This window comes from Corylus avellana, chromosome 3, assembly GCF_965113065.1.
Source record: "Corylus avellana chromosome 3, dhCorAvel1.hap1.2, whole genome shotgun sequence".
NCBI lineage: Eukaryota > Viridiplantae > Streptophyta > Magnoliopsida > Fagales > Betulaceae > Corylus > Corylus avellana.
This window is the reverse complement of record NC_142492.1, coordinates 7,659,079-7,679,021: the sequence shown is the minus strand read 5'-3', so window position 1 is coordinate 7,679,021 and position 19,943 is coordinate 7,659,079. Positions and strand designations below refer to the sequence as shown.

The 19,943-nt window shown below is 36.9% G+C and overlaps 3 protein-coding genes across 3 annotated transcripts; all 3 read right to left on the bottom strand.

Annotated features, from left to right (window-relative positions):
* Positions 1-656: 656 nt before the first annotated feature.
* LOC132176250 (early nodulin-like protein 8) lies at positions 657-1,433 on the bottom strand. Its single transcript, XM_059588400.2, has 2 exons — positions 1,183-1,433; positions 657-1,088 (listed from the first exon to the last, which is right to left on the bottom strand). The coding sequence occupies exons 1-2, from the start codon at positions 1,373-1,375 to the stop codon at positions 694-696; spliced, it is 588 nt and encodes a 195-aa protein (XP_059444383.2). The 5' UTR covers positions 1,376-1,433; the 3' UTR covers positions 657-693.
* A 2,233-nt stretch (positions 1,434-3,666) lies between these two features.
* On the bottom strand, positions 3,667-7,657 carry LOC132174877 (uncharacterized). The gene is made up of 8 exons (XM_059586610.2): positions 7,429-7,657; positions 6,477-6,621; positions 6,228-6,396; positions 5,536-5,806; positions 4,841-5,106; positions 4,492-4,707; positions 4,254-4,362; positions 3,667-4,060 (listed from the first exon to the last, which is right to left on the bottom strand). Exons 1-8 carry the CDS (start codon positions 7,577-7,579, stop codon positions 4,002-4,004), a joined length of 1,386 nt encoding a protein of 461 aa, XP_059442593.2. The 5' UTR covers positions 7,580-7,657; the 3' UTR covers positions 3,667-4,001.
* Positions 7,658-12,488: 4,831 nt separating this feature from the next.
* On the bottom strand, positions 12,489-13,037 carry LOC132174416 (uncharacterized). The gene has a single exon (XM_059586077.2). The coding sequence runs from the start codon at positions 13,035-13,037 to the stop codon at positions 12,489-12,491; it is 549 nt and encodes a 182-aa protein (XP_059442060.2).
* Between the last annotated feature and the right edge of the window lie 6,906 nt (positions 13,038-19,943).

Genomic DNA, 19,943 nt, shown 5'->3' with positions numbered 1-19,943 from the left:
AAACATGGGTATAAGATTATATAAGTTAACCATAACTCGACTCATTTAATTAAACGGGTTGGACGCTTCAATCCTAACCCGTTAATATCATGTTGCGTTTGTATCAAATTCACGGATAGTGTAAAAAATTAACAACCCTATTTACGTAAATTTGTAAGGGAGTTACACGAGCTTACCAAGAAATTATAGTAAAAACTGATAGAAGCAGCTAAGCCAAATTTAAACTTTCCTACTCAAAGATTATTCTTCCTGTGATGCTATATTCTGAGTGATTCATGTGAGTGTGACGCACGTAGAGAAAATGTCGGAGAAAACGAGCATACCCAGCTGGCAAGTGCATAAATTAATGGAACAGGAAAGCCTTGACACCAGCAATAATATCGGGCGGTGTTGTCTTGGAGCTGAGCTGCTATAATACAGATTCATCTCTCTCTCTCTCTCTCTTTCATCTTTTTACATTGAAAGTCTAAACTGGTTTCATCTTTTCTTAGAAAACAGCAAAAGAGAAAGTGATTTTTAGATGCTCTCTCTACTGTTTGAAAAAATAACAAACATATATCAAATTTGAACAATTGAACCAAATCATTATATTAAGTTGCTTCCAAGAATTACAAACCCAAAAATTTCATATTAACCAATAATGTAGAACCAAAAAAAAAAAAAAAAAATCAATACCAAGGTGGGAAAAAAGAATCATTCACATATGAATGCAGATACCAGAAATCCAGCAAGAGCTGCGATGAAGATTGGGAAGCTTAGTGAAGGCGAAGAAGAAGAAGAAGAAGAGAGAGAAGAGGAAGGCGGTTGTGGGATTGAGCCAAAAACAGTGGGGTAAGAGGGTGAAATTCCCGGACCATAGGAAGGAGAATCTGCAGACCCATTACCAGAAAACACAGAAATGTGGAGCTTCTGCTTCTTTTCGCAGTTCCCTTGCTTTCCACTGGTGAAGTAGAATTCCCCATGTGCGGTAATGTTGAAGAGAGAATTTCCATTGTTCATGTACAAGATTGGATCTTTAAGGTTGCAGCTGTTGAAGGATTCTTCCGTGACTTGTATCAGTGAATCTTGGCTTGGTGGGTATAAAAACACTGAAATATATAGAAAAAAGAAAACGAACCCAGAAATCAGAAGCCATAGCTGCATACAGAAAGAGGAAGACGATGATGATGATCGGAAACTTACAGAGGGAATCTCCGATCTTGATTGTGTGATATTTGGACCATTTGGTGTAGACTTGTGGATTTGCTGAAGTGGGGAATCCCCAGGCGTCTAAATCTCCGACCTTGTATTGGTAGCACAAGACATTGGTTTGCAGTAACACGAGGAACTGAAAAGCCAACAAGAAGAAGTACATCGTACTTCTGAGATTCGCCATCTTAGAGCTTCTCTCACGCTCTCTCTCTCTCTCTCTCTCTCTCTTTCTCAAATTTAAGAGCCTGAGAGCCAAAGAGTCTTATTGGCTCGAGTGTCCCCAGGCTGTGATTGTTTAGCAAGAAGGATCGAATGAGATTTACCTGAATGCCCCTCTTCCTAGACTTGAGTTCATTACTCCAATTTTTGACACCCGGTTATAGTCGTGGGGTTTGACCTGATACGGGATAGGGTTAATCAATATAATCTTATGTTCGTATCTCGACATAAACCAAATTCGACACACGACATAAGAGTTGACAATTTTTGACACTGACCTGCGAATCCGACACGATTTCAATACGAAATTATTAAATTATGGTTAAAAAGTCTAGCCCCTTTAATTAAATTGGTCGAGTTATGGTTAACATATATAGTCTTATACATATGCTTCGACACAACTCGATCTTAACACATGAACAAAAAATGTCACCCCTTACTTGAGTTATGTTCTGGTTATTTTACTTGGCGAAAAATGTTACATCTATAACCATTTTACAACTTGTTAATGCGTATCAGTATGTGATTAGAGGACATTACTTTTTTTTTTGAGTGGCTGACTTGGATCTAATCGCATACATGTAAGTCTTCAAGTTGTAAAAGAGTAGTAAATATAACACTTACTCTTAATAGGCATAAGATGATAAAACCCATTCAATGAGAAGAAAAATGTTGTACCCCACCGTTTATTTGAATCACATATAAGATCTCAAATTATTTTTTCACCGCAGGCAAGTCAAATTCTATTTAAATTTAAATTAAATTTTTTTAAAATAAAATAAAAAATAAAAGCCTTGGGACAAAGAGGAACATTTAACTGAATAATGTCACATGGGCCAGTTGGATAGTCTCATGCATGAGTGCAACTCAAAATAGGCAGATGAGCTTGGACAGTTGGTGGGAAGGAGAGTTGGGGTGTTTTCTGAAATACTATTAGTTACATGATTGACTCCCATAATATCATCATCATCATGTGGAGAAGACAAGGGATAGCGGTGCAACCTGTCCCCCCTCACATGGTTGGTTTTTCTGATATTTAATCTTCTTTCTTAAATTTTGAAGGAAAAAAACCAGTATGGACTGGAAAGCGACCGACCTTAAATTTCATCCACAAACTTGTATATTGCTTCATCTCATTTATCTTCCCGTGGAATTATTTTGGTCATCTATTAGTCCTCTTGTTGTTTAGGGGATTTGATTTATTTAAAAGCCATTAATTACTGTTGTTGGGCATGGCAACTCCGCTAGGCCTAACAACCCGTATGCCCGCCAACTTAGCAGAGGGGCCAAGCTTAAAGCTCGTCTTTTTTTAAAAAACTCACTAAAACAGTTCACTGATAGGAATATTTAAAAGAGCTAAGACTCATTATAAAGTAGACACTTTTTTCAAAATTGCTCTCTCTCTTTTAGAAACTCTCTATTCAGTTTTTATTTCACACAAAAGACTAACTTAACTATCGGAGTGTGCTTCACTCGATGCCTATTTGAGGGGTGCTTGAGCGAAGCAACGCCTGTTTTTGACGGTGAAAATATAGAAGGAAAATGATTTTTATATGAATTCAAGATCCTAGCCAATTTTCATCCCAATTTGGTTCAAATATCAGCTTTCTTAGGTCGATTGTGAGAGCTCAAGCTTGACTAAGGTAGTAAGGTACAATACCATCTCAATGGTGTGCAAACAATGGCTGAAGTAAATGCAAAGAGGTTGTTCATGAGCCAAAAAACAAAATGGTCATAAACCAAATTCAAAGCCCCAGTGTCGGGTCCTCTTAACTCTTTCCTTTTTCTTCTTGTTTAATTTACAAAGACTAGTCACTTTTAAAATCAAAAGAAGAATCACCACAAAAATAGCAATTGAATTTTCGAACAATGTGGCCCATTTCATATAGCTTTTTATAAGAGTTGAGTGGAATGCGGATGCTAATAGGAGGCCGAAAGGGTTCACAGAAGTTGGCCCCGCACCATGTGGCAAAATGGGGCCCCTCCTAATGCATTCCCATCTCACCCCAGCTAAGGCTCTCCATCTTCTTTGTTCCACATCCTCCTTACTTATTTGTTCTTATGTTTCTCAGTTGTTCTTTTCTTTGGTTTCTTGTATCCTTCTTACTCACATGCTGAATTCCTGTGATGTCTATTTATCCAGTGAAATAAATATGACAGTTGTAAAAGGACTTCGTTTTGGAGTTTTTTTTTTTCAAAAAAAATATGGTGCGACTGAAAAAAAAAATGAATAGAAAAAGAAAAAAAAATGTGAAATTACAAAAATCGAAGCTATCATTACATATTATGGCAAACAACTTAAATTTTGAAATACCAGAGCGTTTGCAGTACCAGTTTACAGTAATTGCAGAAGACAAGATCTAAAAGCACTAACTATATAATTCTTTTACCTAATCTCTTTTATGTTAATGGCCACCACCTGGTTGTTCCCTTGAAAATCTTTATGCCTTCTTAGCAAGGACTCGATCAACATTCCCCCTTTCCTTATCAATCCAAACAGCAACCAGATTGCACTCCAACAATTCACAATAGAACAATGTGGATGGTTTTTAACCTTCAAACTTCCAAAGGTTATTCTTCTTCCAAATCAATCAGACATTTAATGACTCTTCTTCCGCAGACCTCTCCAGTGCTGTCCAGTCTTGTGGTTCTACAATCAAATACATATTGATAAATGATCATGTCAATAAAAACCCAGGGTTAAATGAAGCCCCCCCAAATCACAAAGTTACAACTTCTAGGAGCAACTGTGATACATATTTAATACTTAAAACAACTTATGTTTTTTGCTTTCTAAACAAAGAAGTAAATCGTGGGAATCTAATACAAATTGCAGAACTTACTTGACTTTTGGCTCTCTACAATCGTCATGAGCCGCCTCTGCAGTATTGCAGCCACAAAGAGAAAAATCGAGCACATTCCAAACATGATGGTCATGGGAAACCCATCAACCTTCAAAAGGGAAAGTATACAAACAAACTCTTAGTAATAGAGAGAAGGCTACTCATAGCAAATGGTGCATTCATTGTCCAATCCCATGCTGTACATCAAATCTCATAAAAGAGCAATAGTGTCACTCACATTGTACAGCACAATGCAGACAAAGATGTTTAGAGGAATGCGAAAGAAGTTCATGATTGTGCTCCTTGCCTCCTCAGGAATGTATTGGGACCTCATCTTCATGATAGATGGCCAGAATATCCCCACACAGGCCTCAAACGCGCAGAAGCCAACAACCAGAATACACCCCGAAAAGGAGATACTTCCACCTTTCACTTTGGAAGGTGCTATCAAGAACTGTTCAGAATTCCCCAAAAAATTAATAATACCAAGCAGTGTTTCCACTGTTAACCAGTTCTTAGCAAAGGAAAATATTTGAATTTATATATACATATTAAGAAATTAGAGGAAACAAAATTTTACAACATACACTGGTAATAATGGGGAGCAGGAGGGATGCTGAGGAGATGACAAAAACAATCTGCATGTAGCTCTCAACTTTGGGAGATGATTGAGCCATCAGTCGAGATGCGATAGAGCTTCCCAACATTGAAGACAACATGAACGTTGCAAATATGAAACCATGCGGAATGTCCTCACCATTTGGGCTTAGAGCAGGAGTCCAGAGGAACACAAAGGTGTACATTGACCCTTCAAATAGGGATTGTATGGCACCCAGCAATGCGATTTTCTCATCTGATCCCATGTGAAATGTAAACATTGAATGAACTTCCAAAGAGAGAAATAGATAGAGAAAACAGAAATACGTGGGTAGACCAAAATGGAAGTCTCTTGATTATATTTCTACTTTTTTGTTCAGAATGACGGTGATTAACCAAAACGGATCAACTTTTGGCAGTTAAAATTCCCAGATGGTTTCCAATAGTGAGTCTGGACCCTCTATGCACAGGAAAAGGAACCAAGGGAAACGTATAGTGACAAGTTGCATTATTGCTCCACTAATCTTTATCTAATTTATTAATCTTTCTATCCACTCACAATATATGGATTGTAATTTGATAGTCTAGAAAATTATCCGTGCTAGCTTTCGGATCTAATGAAGGTAATTTTTTCATAAAAGATCAAGCATTAATATAGAATCAAGACAGAAGTTTAGGGATTCACCAGAAGCAATAGCCACAGCAGCACCCTTGAACTGGGTAAGCAAGTCCTTGTTTTCTGAAGGGTCTCCATAGTTTTCACTCCAAGATGACATTATAATCGCCATGCCAATTGCCAGAAAGCATGCAGCAGCATCAAATGGAGAAACAGGGCCAAGTCCCAGAGTATCAACAAGTAGATTTCCAAACAACCCAGATACAATAGCTACCAGACCATTGCCAAGAAATATTGCCTTCGAGAATGTTATTGAAAGCCATTGCTGCTCAAAACCCCTCTGCAAATATCAACAGGGATCGTAATAAGTTACAAAAACAACATATAAGAGCAGGGAAATTTGAAATAAAAATCCACAGCATCAGTTGAAACCCATGGCATTTGTCATGTAGTAATTGGTAGGTCTCACATTCCCTACCGGAGAGGATTTCCATGGAAAACCCAACAGATTGCCATATGCTTATATAAAAACTAGGAAGTAACGGCAGGGGATGACATCATTGACCTCATCAAAGAGAGGTTCAACCACCTAGAATGTGCAGATTATGGAACATATAAATCATCAGAACTGATGGGAATATGTTAATCCATGAAATTGCTCAAGCATATGCCAATCAAGATTATTGCAACATAAACAGACATTAAAACCTGTTATTAATTTGATCTGCAGAACTTAATTCATCAGCAGAGTAGTGATGCACCTTATTGTGTTCTGCGACAAGCCAAGACTCAAAAGCTGAAAAGAGTAGAGAAGTGGCAATTCCACCCAATATGCGCCCCACCATTAAAACTTTGTACTGAGGAGAATGTTTGGTGATGCAGCTTAGAATATAGGTTATGCAGTAAGTAATAGATGCCCTCTTCCGACCCCTGGATTTGGCAGGTGATGAATTAAAAAATAATAATTTGATCAAAAACAAATAAAAAGAGATCAAAATATGAAATCTTACTGTTTATCAGCTAGAGATCCAACAATTGTCCCAAACAACATAGAGGATCCAAACCCAGCAATGAAGAGGTGCCCAATATCCCTCTTTCCAAACCCATACTGACTGTAAAGGTAGTAAACATATGGACCCTGCAGCCAATCCCCGGCTATTGCCGCAATCAATTTAATTAGATTCAGGAAAACATGGAAAATGTCAGAGATCTAAACACTGTCAATTCGAGCAGTTCTTAAAAATTGAGACAACTATTGATCAGCAATTGTTTTCCCTAGAATATACGTGGTAAATATCATTACAGCCAACAGATCTTGGCACCACACAACAAGGAAATAATTTATGAAAGTATTAATTAGTGTAAATTAACATGAATAAGCGCCACAAGGCAGAAGCAACAACAAATCAATGGCGAAGGGTTGGTCCTGATATAAAGACAAGCGGATCATACTGACACTCGGAACAAACATCATGCTAATTTATATGATTACTACCCAAAACATTAATGCCACATTTGATAGCTGAAACACTATACACCATGGGGAAAAAAAAACGAAGGAAACATGATAGTGAATTTCTAGTTCTACTCTACATATATGAAACCAAAAGCAAACTTTCTTACTAGTTGGGTTCTTAGTTCTCCATCGGAGAATTTAATTTTTGATTTTATGTTCTTTTTCATTCTGATCCTTCACTTTCTCATCAACCAAACAGGTGAAATCACAATTCAATGCCAACCCCCCTCCCCGAGCACAAACATTTGCAAGGCAATCCAAAACATATACGAGATCCAAATAAACAAACAGCATTGACTCACCCACTAATCACCGTTGAAAACCCCACTAATCCGTAACAAACCCACATGAACAAACATGAGGAACGCCCACATTACACTAAATTTAGCTTGAACAAACAAAACCCAGATGAGATATTAAGGAAAGACGCCAGATCTAACGCGTACCCATCATGAGAGAGTAAACAAGGAGGTAATTGTTCTTAAATGCATTGAAAGCAGAGGGGGTGTTGATCCGATCTTTGCTGGATTTGCTCAGCTCCAATGCTGCCACCACCGCCGAGAGACCACCGAACACCAAGAAGTAGAAGAGCTCCATTCTCGGCCTCGCAGATCAATCTCAGAGAGAGAGAGAGAGAGACAGAGTGAGTGTGTATGAAGAGGAAAACTAGAAAAGGGTGGTGTTGTTAAAAGGACGTTGTCAATGTCATTTTCGTGATTTATGAGTGGGGATTTTCATTTTTTGTGAAAATCGGAGGGCTAAATTGTCCCACGGTTTCATGATTTCCCGGGGATTCCATTTTACATAATTATATTTGTCCATTTTCCACAATTAAAAAGTAAAATTTTCCACTTATTTGCTTAATTTGGTCAATGGGTGGAATTTCTATACTTTTTAGAATATATTCTTTCTTTTCATAGAATATTTTATTTTATTTTCATAGTAAGATTTATGTTTTTCCAATTTTTCTAATGTATTTTAGAATTTATTTGGGTTTCTTGTTCATTATTTATTACATTTCCATAAATAGAGACCTATGTAATAATTTAAATAAATTCAACAAATATAAGAGACAGTGAATATACAAGATGTAGTCCATATGTATCTTTCCGCTTTCGTTCTTTTTTCTTTTTCTTTCATGCTATATTATTTTATATTTTATTTATATTTCAACCGTTATTAGGAATTGGGAATGTGGAAATACTAGGTTTTCTTTCTTTATTTTTCAAATAGGATCCACAATTTGTTATAAGCATTCGATTATTCTCTAAGAATGAGATATAAATTTGAGAATGCAATAATATAATTCCTCGTTGTTTGATCTATTAGACTTGTTCATCGCAGTTTGTAAGATAAAAAGGGGATAGAAAATGGACCCGAAACAACTCTCTCTAAGAAACTCTGAAAAATAGTTGTATATAATTTCGGGAGAGTGCACGACACTATTTATCACTATTTATTTATTCTTTACCCAACAAGTTGCATATACTTAACGTGATGCATGACTCTCATATCAAATAATATAAACTTTGGATAGAAACTCATATTTGAAACCGGCTTGTAAGAAAATGGTACCAAAAAACTTATACACATATAGTTAAGATTATATTTAATCCATATGAAGAGTAATGCTACATACTCAAATCACATCACACTAACCGGTGGTGGTGGTTTAATGGTTTCAAAAAAATTCTCATAAGGTCTAGGCATATATTAAGATATGGATTCGAGTATCTGCAATGGAGAATCACTCACAGAAGCCTAATGGTTCAATGGTCTCAAGAAAATCCCCACAAGGTCCAAGCATATACTAGAGCGTGGGTTCGAATCTTCACTATAGAGAATCACTCACACAAGCTTGATTAGTATTAACAACCTTAGGAATCCATTGATGCCCTGATAAGGCTGGGTGAAGCAATGGCTCAATTGGTTTTTTTTTAATCTAATAGCTCAATTGGTCTTGAGAGAGCACATGCAGTTTTCGCCATATAAGTCTTTCTTAAGCAATTCTCTGCAAGTAAATGCTACCATGATAACCTAGATAAAGTAGCCACAGTTGGTCGCCCTCTTTGTCCGGCTCATAATTATCTCATAAGGAATTTTATATAGAGTTATGATTTTTAAGACGTAAAGGTCAAAACAGCAAAAGATATTGCATGAGAATTTAAAGGTATTAAACAGTTTGAGGTCCCTGTGATTTATTGTAACGTGTAAAAGAGGGAAGCAAATTTTGACATGTAATAGTCTTGTTAGAAGCAATTCAAAATTGCTTACCATCAAGGTGATGGTTCAATGACGCAAGAAAATTTTTAAGTAGTTAGGACATGTATTAGGGTGTGGAGTCGAATTTTCGCAATGAAAATTTTTTATATATGTCTAATTAATATTAGTCGTCTTGAATTTCCACTGATGCTTTGGTGGGGCTGGGTTAGAATATGGCTTAGTCGAACTTAAAAGAGCGCCTGTGGTTTCTACCGTCTAGGCCCCTCATGTGCGATGTTACTATGGTCACGCTCGGTTAGAATATCCACAATTAATTTCCCCATCCTATCCTTTTAATTAGAAAAAAAAAAAAAAAAAAATCAAAACTGCTTTAATGTCAAGAGATAAGAGACACATAGAGTCCAGAGACATGTCAAAGGCAAAAGAAACTTATAGCCTTTATAGGCCATCTGACCAATCTATTATCTATATGCATAAAGAAATAACACTTTTGCTTGGAGATAAAAGAGATAAAATTTTACAATCTTCGTCAAGGAGCCCCGCCCTGCATAAGAGCTTCTTATGTCAGTCAATGGTAAAACAAATGTTAAAAATCAATTAAGGCCACTTAGCTTTCAGTTAAATTCTTACATCATGTTCTTACCTAAGCTCTTCAAAACGTAAGAGAGAGAGATGAAGGGTTTTTTTTTTTTTTTTTTGGCACTTGTTGGAATCTAGGTAATTAAACACTTGGAAAGCTTTCAACCGTTGCATTTTTACTAAATTTATGAAGTTTTATAAATGTCGGAAAATTTTATAAACGATGCATGCATTTTAAATACTTCCTTCTGCATTTTGAAAATCACGATGAATGACACTATCTACATGTCGTATTATTTTTAAGAATGATATGATTTCCACAATCATGTCTATGAATTTTTATGAAAATGCTATGATATATATGTTTACAATGATTCATGAAAGATTTATGCACAAATGATGAAGAGCTCAACGTTAATATTATGTATTATGATATTTATGAAGTTTATGCACAAAGTTTATAAGCTCAATGATGTCACGTTTATGAAAGATGCATGTGCATTAGCTATGTATTATGATATTTATGAAGTTTATGCACAAAGTTTATAAGCTCAATGATGTTACGTTTATGAAAGATGCATGTACATTAGCTAGGTTCCCATGGCACCATTATGATGATGTTATGACCGGTGCCGGGCATGTTATGAGCTCACTATGATGTTAATGATATATGGATAGCATGGCAACAACACTTTATTGTATGTGTGAGCTATCAGCTATAGAGTGACCTTCACTTAGGGAAGCACTCACTTTAGCAACCCTCTTGCGGCCATAAAATTGAGCTTACAAACGGTCCTTTGGGACAAGCCAACCTACACCACTCATGGTGTAAGAAATGCAATAATGGCTCAATGGGTAAACATGTTACACAAGAATGATGTTCTTGAAAAATGGAAGGAAGTTTAATTACGGAAGATGGAGAGCGTGATAGATAGATTTGATTATTTTACAACTTCTGATGATTAAATAGAATTATAAATTATGTTTCAAGTTTATTTTATTTTATTATTTTTTTTTATGACTTGTAAATCATATTATCATGCATGCAAATGTTTTAGCATACGTTTCTTTCTCTCAATTTTTTCTACCGATGATATTGATTAGAGTGTAGGAAGGCTGGAGTAATCAGAAGACAAGGGTCATGACAATAATTTAAAAAGTGCTCGGTGGCACATAAAGTAATTAATGAAATTTTTATTGCTCTCAATATAATGAAGAGCTGATTCTTTTTTTTTTTTTTTTTTTTTTTTAATATGTATTATCATCTCAGCCTTGGTTGCTTATCAAATTGGGGCGTGTTAGTGGCAATGTCGATCAGCTTTTATTTTAAACTGAAACAATTAAAGTATTAATGAGTACTGCCATATCAGCCTCCCGCCCTTTTTGTTTTTTTTTTTGAAAAAATTTTATATTCATTCATTGATAAAAGGTCACGAGCAAGAGCACTTACAAGTAGAGCAAAAAGCTCTGAAAGCAAATCATAACTGAAGCTAAAGTTACATACGTCAACAACATACCAATCAACCATTACAAAACATCCGCTAACCCATGGCTGCTCATCAAGTTTAAAAACAGATCTGCACCAAACAGACACCTTCTAATGTATAGGTAGCGCTTATTCATTGGCCTTGAGAGTAAAAAACCGCCAATCTGAAACTCTTCCTCCTCGACCCGATAGCCACGATATCGTTCACATCCACAACACAAGGATCTAGACCAAAGCAGCAACGAGCAGATCAAAAAGAGGACATAGCCTTATTACAAACAAAAAACATGAACGAAAAACGTACAGGAAAATAAATGAATAAAATAGAAATACAAGCAAAAATAGGGAAAAAACGGAAATACAGGGAAAAAAACAAGAAAAAAACACTAAGCGGATAACGACAGCCAGGAGGAAGCTGATCGCGTGCTGGCTGGAAACTGACGCTGAAGGTGGTGTTGCAAGTTCATCACGGTGGGGACACAAGAAAGACCCGACAATAGACGGTGGGCGGCAAAGCGAGCACAGAGGAGATCGGCGGCTCACACAAAACAAACTGTGGGAGTAAAGTATTTAGTATTACTCTATCAAATGAGTAATGCTACATATTAAACTCTCATTTCACTTTCATTTCATTGAGCTGATGTCTAACTGTCGATTAACAATTAGATCTGTCTTTACTAAAAAAATAAAAAATAAAAAAATTCAAGAGCTAATAAACACCGTCACATTAGACCTTTAAAATGTAAGATCTTTTTTTTTTTTTTTTTTTTTTTTTTTTAATGAAAAATGGATACTTCATTCCAATAAAAGATCAATAACAAATCACAGAGGGGGAATTGATCCTTCCCTCCTGACAATACCACATATAGTACTTGGTGGAGTCACCTCAACTCAGGTTGAATCTATGACATGGGTTGTAGCTTATTTAGCTAGTACATGTGCATCAATATTTGCCTCTCTAGCTACATAAGTAAAAGATCCCTACTCCCGATTTTGCAATTCAACTCGGATTCCCTCCACAATATGCCCATAGCTACTTTGTCGTGGACTTTCATCATTAACTGCTTGGACAACCTGCAGTGAATCTCCTTCAAATATAATCTTTCAATAACCATGTTCCTTACCGAAAAGTACAGCATAGGTAGCAGCAAGAGCTTCGGTAGTAGTGGGATCAGCAACAACATTCTTTGTAATACTTCGCCTCACTACGAAGACCCCTTATGAGTTTTGGACAACACAACCCAGCCTGATCCTCCCATTCCGATGGTCCACCGCGGCGTCCAAATTAATTTTAACAGAGTTCACCGGAGGTGGTTGCCACAGAGCAGAATCACCTTTCTGAGCTTGCCTCGTGTCATGTTCATCCACCATATTCGCCCTCTGGAAATCTTCTATAGCAGCGCCCACCTCTCTCATAATCTGGTTGGGATGGACAAATGGTTCTCCATGAATCACAGCATTTCTACGTAACCATAGGCGCCTGCCAGTCACCGCAAACCTCTCCACATCAAAACGGTCACACCGTTTGACTATGTCTTCAAAGATGTTGAAGAAGTTTGTTCCACCACAACACCTTTTCTGGAATTTGATCGACCCACATCCCCAAACACCATTTGCTGGAGGACAATTCCAAAGTACATGAGCCACATTTTCTTCCTCCAGTCCACAAAGAGGACACGCACTATCTTGCACCACTCCCTTACGCCTGAGATGTCCTTTAGTCGAGAGTAGATTATTTAGTGCTCTCCACAAAAACATTTTGACCATATTCGGGACCTGCAATTGCCACCATACCTTCCAAACATCCTTCTTATTGTGCTATTCTGATGCTTCACACCCTTGCCTAGCATTGTATTCCAGCTCCAAGTGGTATGCACTCCTAATAGAGAAAACCCCATTAGGAGTGCACCTCCAAATTTGTTTATCAGGCACCTGAATTGGACTTAACGGTATCACGTAAATTACCTTTGCCTCATCTGCAAGAAATATGGTATTCAGGAGTTGGGTATTCCACCCTTTGGTATAAGTTCAACCACTCTTGCATCCTTCCCTAGCAAAGACCTTGGAGACTGGATCATGAAAGAAATCGGGGTTGGTATCCACCGATCACCCCACACCTTAATATCTCGTCCATTCCCCACCCTCCAAATAAGCCCTTGCTTGAGGGTCAACTGGGCTGCCATAATGCTTCTCCAAGCAAAGGAGGGCCGATTCCCCAACTTTGCCTCCAGGATCATCTTCGAATGGTAATATTTTGCTCCAATTATACGTGCAACCAAAGAAGTTGGATTTTGAAGCAACCTCCAGATTTGTTTTGCTAGCAATGCCTTATTAAAAGATACCAAATCCCCAAAACCCAAACCCCCATCCACCTTAGAACGCCCATAAGCTCCCAATTCATCCAAGGAATTTTTTTTTTTATTCTCTTTGTAGCCCCACCAAAACCGCTGCATAATACTATGTATCTCCTTACATAATATATGTGGGAGTTGGAATACACTCATGCAATAAGTGGGAATAGCTTGTGCAACTGCTTTTATCAAAATCTTCTTCCCTGCTTGACACAAAAACTTATTCTTCTAATTATGTAAGCAATTTCACACCCTATCCTTGATGCTCTTGAAAGCCTGCATTCTTGATTTCCCCACCAAAGTTGGGAGCCTCAAATATTTATCATAATGTTGGGTTGCACATATCCCTGATAATTGGGAGATCTTCAGCCGTTTTTCAGGGCTAGTATTACGATTGAAAAAAATTGAAGTCTTTTCCATATTTATTTTTTGACCTGAGGCAGCCTCATATTTTTCAAGAAGTCTCAAAATTCTCCTCCACTCTACCGAATTTGCTTTGCAAAATAAGAGACTGTCATTTGCAAAGAACAGATGACTAAGCCTTGGCCCGAATTTGGATGTAGGCACCCTTGTGATAGTACCATTTTGTTCAGCTAAAGAGAGAAGTGAACTCAAGCCTTCTGCACAAAGAATGAAAATATATGGGGATAATGGGTCCCCTTGCCGGATACCACAAGTTGGTTTGATAGAACCAACCAGCTGACCATTCACCAAGATAGCATAGGAGACAGTACATACACACCCCATGATGAGATCGGTCCATCTAGCCAAAAAACCCATCTTCCACATGATTGCTTCTAGGAAAGCCTACTTCACCCTATCATATGCCTTACTCATATCCAATTTGATCCTCATAAAACCCACCTTACTCCATATAAGGGTGTGCATGGAATGAAGTGTTTCATACACCGCCAATACATTATCCGATATCAGCCTACCCGGGATAAAAACACTTTGGCTCTCCAAAATAACAAAGGGAAAAGCCCTTTTGAGACGGTTAGCCAACACTTTTGAGATAAGCTTATAAGTCACGTTACAAAGACTAATAGGCCTGAAATCAGAAACATTGCTACGAGCTGTTTTTTTAGGGATTAAAGCAATATGAGTTTCATTGATAGAGGCGTCCATCTTCAAGCAATTAAGGAAATGTAAAACTGTACTACATACCTCAGGGCCAACAATTGCCTAATTTTGTTGATAAAACCTAGCTGAGAATCTGTTCGGCCTCGGGGCTTTTAGAGGTGCCATTTGGAGCAAAGCTTGGTACACTTCATCTGCAGTGAAAACATCCTCCAATTGTGTGTTCATCTCCGGGGTAACCTTACATGTAATTGCACGTATACATTCTGCAATATTATTGGGCCCAGCCATAGCAAATAAATCTTTGTAAAACCCAACAAAGGCCTGCTCAATAGTTTCTTGAGAAGTACATAACCGGCCTTTAAAATGTAAGATCTTAATCAATATCTTAAAGCACCAGTAGCTTTCCTAAGTGTAGGTAACACTTTTACAATGACAGAAATTTATACCTCAATAAAGGCACATTAAATTTAGTCTAAGTTAGTAAAGTGCTATTAATGAGGTTAAGAATTTAATGTGTATTTTAAATGTTTATAGACACTTGACACTATTTTACATGGGTTGGAGGATATTTCCTCTAGATTGGTTTGTAGGGAATTTCTGTCATTTTGATAATGAGGCATAAATTTCAACGCATTGTACATTTAAGTTAATTAGTATCAACTGATATTATTTTAATTACTATTGAATAAGATATAAGAATATATTATTATGTGACCTACTTAATAAGAAATTTTGCATAATCTATTTGGATTTTGGGGTGGTCCAACTATTCTCACCTAATTACACGGCATATACTCATAAATCACAATCGATACAAACTAGGCTCAGTTAGGGTATTAAAGTTTTTTCTCTCTAGGCGGCGATCAACCCTAGAGCAGAAGAAGTTTTTTCCAGGCTGTTCTGACGGCAGTGGAAGGAGTCACGAACTGTACACATTGAGTTTGGAATGGCTGAAGACCTTTCTTGGATGTGGGAAAATTTTTCCCTTCAATATGAGGAGGATGTTGAAATGGAAATCCAACAGCAGGCATGGGAGGTAGGTACTCATCAGGGGAAGTCATGCCTGGTGGGAAAGCTGATTGCGGATAGGCTGGTGAGTAAGGAGATTATACGATCCACACTTCTACGTGTTTGGAAGCCGTCGGGGACACCCATCTTCAAAGTCTTGGGTGATAACTTGTTTCTGGTGGATTTTGAATCGGAACAAGATAAGAGGAGAGTGTTGGAAGGAAAACCATGGGTTGTTGAAGGGAGCCTGTTCACGGTCGAGGATTACGACGGGATGACCCCACCATCGAAATACCTTTTTGAGAAGGCGGCGTTCTGGGTCCGCATTTACGATCTCCCACTGGCATGCATGAGTTTCACTGTGGGCAACCAAATTGGCTCATCGATGGGGCAAGTACTAGAGGTGGATGTTGATGAAGGAGGGATGGGATGGGGCGAATGTCTACGAGTCAAGATCATGCTTGACTTGTAAAAACCTCTCGAGAGAGGCAGAAAATTGAAAATAAATGGGTCTTCCGTGCTAATCACTTTCCAATACGAAAAACTACCAAATTTCTGCTTTCGGTGTGGCGTAATCAAACATGGGGGAACGGGGTGCCCGGAGAGAAATGATGCCAGATCAAAGAATGCTACAATCCAATATTGGCCATGGCTAAGGGCTTAATCGCCAAGTCGCAAGTATGGAGGAAGATCGGGTCCGCTACCGGATAGAGGGAATTAGCCCCAACATGGTGTAGATGATAGCTTTGAAAGGTTTAATCAGAGCAAAGGGCAGAATTCAGGCAGATAGCAAACCCCAGGTGTTGTGCCAAATACTACATAAATTAATAGATAATAATTAGTACGTTTTAACTCGCAAGTGCACAAGATCAAAATAATAGTATAGTGCAACAAGTTCGAGATTGATCCCATGAGGCTTGTGATATCATTTACAATTAATTAAAAGGGGGAACTTCACTTACCCCCCTATACTTTCGTGCTTTTTGCAGACACCCTCCCATTGTTCAAAACCTCTCACTTTGATGTATCCAACTTTCGTTTCCTTTCACTATGCCCCTTCCGTTAGGATTTTAAAATGGTGGAAAATTACAATCGTGCCCTTATGTTTTACTAAAAAAAATTTAGGGGTAGAAAGGTCTTTTACACTGCAAAAGCTAACGGTAGGGGGTATTTGAAAGGAAACGAAAGTTTGATACACCAAAGTGAGAGGTTTTGAACAATGGGGGGTGTCTGCAAAAAGCGCGAAAGTATAGGAGGGTAAGTGAAGTTTCCCCTAATTAAAAATATCAACTTGTCACTGAATTGATATTGTGACAAAGAAATAAAAAGATCTAAAGATAAATGAAAAGGTAAAGGTAAGGTTTTGATATCCACCACTAATCATACTTAGATAATATAACAATATGCCAATACTTTGATCATGTTATGCATATCTAATGTTTGTCAACCTAAGGGCATGACATATACTCCTTAAGCTATAGATTTTCCTAAGCAACGAGTTAGGCATGGCGTATACTCTAACTCTTTTCTTTTCTAACAGATTTAGCATGGTGTATACTAAGTTGTTCCTTAGGAAAGCATATACTCTATGGAAATCAACAAACACATGAGGCCTAGGGCATGGGCGTATACTCCCGATTCCCCATGTTGATTAACCCAAGAACCGTAGTGTGGATTCTTTTGTTACTTTTATTAAACCTAGGACTTGGCCATCCAAATTGATTTAACTAACTAGTCTATACCACATGCATATGTTGATCAAGCACACACATATGAGAAATTCATGCAAGCAGGTATTAATCAAGTTAAATAGTACAACAAGATCATTACTAAGGCGCCAACATTGAAATATTAACTAAACATAACTAGGACTTTTATCTAATCCTACTAAATAAATTAGCTACACATAAAGTTGATGTTAAACATCTTCATAAAAGAAAAGAAAAGAAAAGAATAAACCTCAAACTTAAACTAGAAGAGCTCCAATTCTTCTCTTTCTAAAAGTCTCCTTCTAATTGTTTACCTATTCTAGACACTTAAGGGTCTATTTATAGGCTTTAAAAGTCCTTGACAAACTAGTCAACCTAAGAATTTTGTAGGGTTTCAAAACCTATTACAATTAGGAGTTGAAAAACCCTAATATGGAAATATTAGCATTCTGGCCGCCACTTGATATGTCCTTTGCGCACGGGTGCGATCGATCGCAACCCGTGTGCGCTCGATCGCACATGGCTGCTTCACACTTTGTCTTCTCTGGTACTGCGCTCGATCGTAGTGTCAGGGGCTCCAACTTTTCCCATTTTCTTTCTTTGAGCTCAAATCTTCCAGATTTACTTCATTTTCTTCCAAAAGCCTACAAAAGTGTGGAAAACACAAAAATGAATTAAAATGACCTAATTAACTAAAACCAAAGGATTAAAATATGCAAGTTAAGGGCTGAAAATATGAATATTTTAGTACTTAACACCAAGGAGGAAACGACCTCCCAACAGAAGCTCCGATGAGGGTGGCGAGTCTTCCGGTATGCCGGTGAGAAGGGATGGGAATTCTATGGAAAGCGAATTAAGGTGCCAGCCCTTTCCTTCCAAGGAACACTCGCCCATTACGAAAAAAAAGTAAGGGAAGTAAAAAGCCGAGATATGGGGGATGTGAATCATGGAGACGTTGAAAAATCTCCAGAGATAATGGCGCAGGAAAATGCTGGGATTGGGGAGACAGAAGATGTGACAATCCTGAGTCCCTTTAGAGTATTTTTAGTTGACTCGTAGATTTTTTAAAAAAAAAAAAAAAAAAAAAAAAAAAAAAGAGAAAAGAAAAAGAAAAGGTTGGCTTAGGTTAACAATGAGAATGGACAAATTAAAAATATATAATAATAATAATGATGATAACAATAATAAGTAAATAAAAGAAAAGAGTAAAATATAAATAATAGTAATAATATATATATATATATATATATATATATATATATATATATATATATATATATATATATATATATATGGGAAGCCCTAGGCGTCAACTAAAACAAAAAATAAAAAATAAAAAAATGAAAACCCTAAAGTCTAAGCGCCGCCTATCTTTTCTCCTCTTGCCAAACTTATTTATACAAATAAGACAAACCCTAGTACTACGTCTCCCTCTCTCTCAGTAATCCACGCACACCAAGTCTAGGTGCAATTTCCTCCTCAACGTGAGTGTCAGCCCTGCAGGTATGACCTTGGAGTCACAACTTTTCTTCTTATTATTACATATACTCATTCAAAAGCAAGTGGAGTGAAAGTTATTGTTCATTGTAGCCTTGGTTACCGTGTTGACTTGTAGTGGGGAAGAGGGATTGATTTTTTACTCTATACGTGATTCCATTGCATATCTCACACCGACTTGTCCTTAGAGAAAATAAAGTTATGACAATGTGCCAAACTCACAGTTTTTAAAAAACCAGCCCTCTTAATTGTTGTTTTAACAAGTTCTCCCATTAATCTTATTTTCTTCTTTTCCACTCTAGCCGTAGACTCTCACTGTCAGCTATGGTTATGTATGAAATATATATATATATATATACCTTGAATCATTATAAATATATTGAACAATCAGATGTACATATATTTGAAATCCTTCAACTCATTATATATATTTACATATTTTGGAACAATCTAGATGTACGTATATATTAAAAATCATTATATATATATAGTACTTTAAAATATATCAACATATATATAGATTCAAGTTGTTCATATATATAGTTCTGACGGAGGTATATATATACACGCATGGTAGAGTTTTATATATATATATATATATATATATATATATATATATATATATATATATATATATATATAGTATGGAAGAACTTAATTAAAGTATATATATAAAGGAGTAATACTAAATAAAATAAATTTTGGAAATTTTATGGGAAGACATACCTAAATACCTAAGTAAGTTCATTCTCAATTGATTAGCAAGCCAACTCATAATAGTAGTAGAATGTTTTGTTGTGATGTGTATGAGGGTAGTAATGTGTCTGTATTTCCTTCAGGAGATTAGTTAGCAGTCAGAGGAAAATTTTACTGCAGTCAAGAGGTAAGTGAATTTATTATCCCTTCCAGAAAAATTATCATGTCATGCTATTTATGTAAATTTTGTTTCAAACTGCAAATGATTGTTTTGTTTATATTATGGAATTACTGCATGCATGATAAGTTTGAGAAAAAGAAATATTGTG